The sequence below is a fragment of the Sinohyriopsis cumingii genome, chromosome 7 (assembly GCF_028554795.1).
Source record: "Sinohyriopsis cumingii isolate HCF-2022 chromosome 7, ASM2855479v2, whole genome shotgun sequence".
Classification (NCBI taxonomy): domain Eukaryota; kingdom Metazoa; phylum Mollusca; class Bivalvia; order Unionida; family Unionidae; genus Sinohyriopsis; species Sinohyriopsis cumingii.
In genome coordinates this window covers 51,294,057-51,297,242 of record NC_142967.1, presented here as the reverse complement: position 1 = coordinate 51,297,242, position 3,186 = coordinate 51,294,057, and the positions used below count along the sequence as shown (strand labels likewise).

At 36.9% G+C, this 3,186-nt stretch overlaps 1 protein-coding gene across 1 annotated transcript; it reads left to right on the top strand.

The window, feature by feature from the left end:
- LOC149795218 (uncharacterized) lies at window positions 1–2,350 on the top strand. The gene is made up of 3 exons (XM_089964052.1): window positions 1–68; window positions 1,210–1,514; window positions 1,758–2,350. The coding sequence occupies exons 2-3, from the start codon at window positions 1,216–1,218 to the stop codon at window positions 1,762–1,764; spliced, it is 306 nt and encodes a 101-aa protein (XP_089820178.1). The 5' UTR covers window positions 1–68; window positions 1,210–1,215; the 3' UTR covers window positions 1,765–2,350.
- The last annotated feature ends 836 nt before the right edge of the window (window positions 2,351–3,186 follow it).

Here is a 3,186-nt window from a genome sequence, read left to right as displayed (position 1 = left end):
CAACTACCAGTCCGGTGGTGAATTATCTGTCCCGTTCTGTTGCGTTTCTTGACATCATTGGCATCCAGGTAAGTGCAGTTATTAGACTTGTTAATTAACATTCATGATTACCTATATAATACACGTATATAATACACGCTTCTCCATTTAATTCAGACTAAACAGACAATTTTAACAAAGTCAATGAATTATGTGCACTGGACACAAGACACGTTTGAGGTATACTAAACGTTTGTGGACCTTGCTTTGAAGCAAATAAAACAACGAGACACCCATGCATATTTCTCGCATAACCTTTTAATCGTTTTATAACCAACTTAGAACGCTACCACTGAATTCAGCTGAACTGTAATTTTATATAAGATGAAATTTCAAAATAGTACCATTTTCTAAAATTAGAGACGAATGGCATTTGTAGACAGGTTGCATCTTAAAAACATTATCGGTATAGATGCAGATTGCTTACTGGCGTTCGAAAACGAAAACATGTTCTCCTATCGACGATAAAGATTATTCGATATAAATAAAAGGGAACTATTTAACAATGGATCATACCTGGTCCAATGTACTTTATATTTTTACATTCCATGTACGTTAGAAACTTGAAAATCAGATATACAAGTAAGATGAATATAATCAATTCATAATTAGTGTTGGAAATAGACGACATTGAAAGTTTTATCATCTATTTGAAACAGAAGACACTGAAAGTTTCATCTACCATTCTTGTATTGTCCACTAGATAGCCAATGCATCTAACTGACGTTTAATAAACATCATGTTCTTAATAACATTGCGAGACGTCATGGAGATTGATCTTATAGTATCTCACTGAGCTTTCTTAACCAATTTTATTAAACTGCGTTGCACACAATAACAATTCATTTTCAGATGAATGTGTATTTTCTTCAATGACACATGTAGTGTTTATTAATTGAATTCATACTACAAGCTCACGGAAATATTTTCAGGCATTGCACTTTCGCAAATCTGGATATCAATATGCGTTTCCAGATGACGGTCATTATCTAATGACACTGGAGCGTCGATTGCGAAATAGGATAATATTATTTTACCAATTTCCTGTTTCAGTCTGAAAAACAGAAAATTTAATAACAACATGCACGCAGATTGACTGTATAAACCAACACGACGAAACAAAACATTCAATGTGAAAATGCGTTTCACGAACTTACTTTCTTTTGGCAGACGAAAATGAAGGTCGCACTAGCTCTTCTAGCTTGTATAGTAGGTGCTGTCGTCGCTACACCCTCAATCGGATATGGAGGTTATGGTGGCTACGGTGGTTATGGTGGCTACGGCGGATATGGTGGTTATGGTGGATATGGTGGATACAGCAGTGGCAGGGGTTTGGGCTTTGGATTCGGTGGTGGATTCGGGAGATTCGGCGGTGGATATGGGGGATACAGCGGTGGACTTGGAGGATACAGTTGGGGACATGGTGGACACCACTTCCCTAAGGGTGGATATAGTTACGGCCATTACCCTAGAAAGTAAGAACCAATATTCTTCACCCTTAATTTATCTTAATATATCACATCTTGCAGCATGACTACCTACACTAGTTTATTTCGATCTTGCCTATTTCCATTTCTACTTACTACTTTCATTTCTGAGCGCCTACATTTCGAACTAACGAAACGAATCTCTGTTTATACTCCATATCATTATTGTATCCATATTGTATTGTTTAAGCAGTCAACTGGCGTAAATACTCAATTACTTTTCTTTTACAGATATTAAGACGAACAGATAGATCCAACGACTGAGGCGCACCACACCTAAAGCATTGCTACAGTCGTATTTGTTAATACTACCCCAATAAATCTGTTTGACTGGAGAAACTAAGAGGACTTTTTGGTTATTATGTATTCATTTTTATCTCCCTCTCTTTCTTTGTTCCATTTTGATTATTTTAACCCATACCTCAAGCCCTTATTCCACATTGACTGCAAATTATATTTCATCAAAAGTTTGCAAAAGTTGTTATCCTTTAAAGTGACCGACACTTGAATCTAAATGTTGTTTAATTAAAACTTGAAATTTTTAAATAAATGCAAACAATGGAAAGGATTAACACTAGTCAAATCTGCTATTTGTATGCAAGTAGTAAATTTCTTTTTCCTAATATAGATGACATTTATCTGTATGTTTTAATTACTTGACTTTTCCCATATATGCATGTACAAAGCACACTCAGCAATTGTGATTCATTGACAACATTATTTAATGTTTAACTAAGAACCACTACCATTCAATGCGCATTTAAACTGACCATTCATTGGCCACGAAATCAGTGAGTTCATCCACTTATGAGACGGTCTTTTGAGGCCACGTGTTTTTGCCTGAGAAGTAAACGTGCGCTTCTTAGACAATGTCTGGAAATTGATACTCTACACAAGGCTAAGATTTCCGTTATCGGTTTTAATTTAAAACTTTCACGCATTACATTGTTAAATCATTTAATAAAGAAGTTTTCGTCCTTTCCCTGACTCATGTTACATTGTTTGGTACTTAATTATCCTTGATTTTGTTTTGGTTCTTTATTATCCGAGATGATCGGTATTAATAATTTGTGTCTTCAGGACCGCTCCTGTGGCCTAGTTGTTAGAGCGTCCGCCTCGGATGCGGGAGGTCGTGGGTTCGATCCCCGGCCGAGTCAAACCAAAGACTTACAAAAACGGCACTAACAGCTGCCTCGCTTGGCGCTCAGCATTAAGAGGTTAGTGTTAGGTCTGGTCGGCCCGGTGTCAGGATAATGTGACTGGGTGGGACATCATGCTACATGTCTGCGGCATGATGCCCCAGTGCTAGACATCACTATAAACTGCCACATTGCAGACATCGTAGCGATATGACTGAAAAATTGTTAAAGCTACGTTAAAAATCAAAATCACATCACATGTGTCTTCAGGAACAAAATTGTCCTACAGAGGGTTAGTAGTTTCAAGGCAAGAGTAGAATGTCACGTTTGTTTAGTCACTGCAAAGGAAAAGAACAAAAAAACTTAAATACTTTGCCACAATTTGTCTTATCGACATTTATCTTTCTTTTTGCTACAAACCGTGCGTTATCCAAACGTCACGTGCTTGAAAAACTTCAGAATGGACGGTAATTTAATTCTAAAGGAAATTCGTCACAAAACAGCGACGGATGTATTTTCTT

Excerpts from the sequence above, each read along its gene's own strand:
- LOC149795218 (XM_089964052.1), top strand. The coding sequence starts at position 1,216 with ATGAAGGTCGCACTAGCTCTTCTAGCTTGTATAGTAGGTGCTGTCGTC.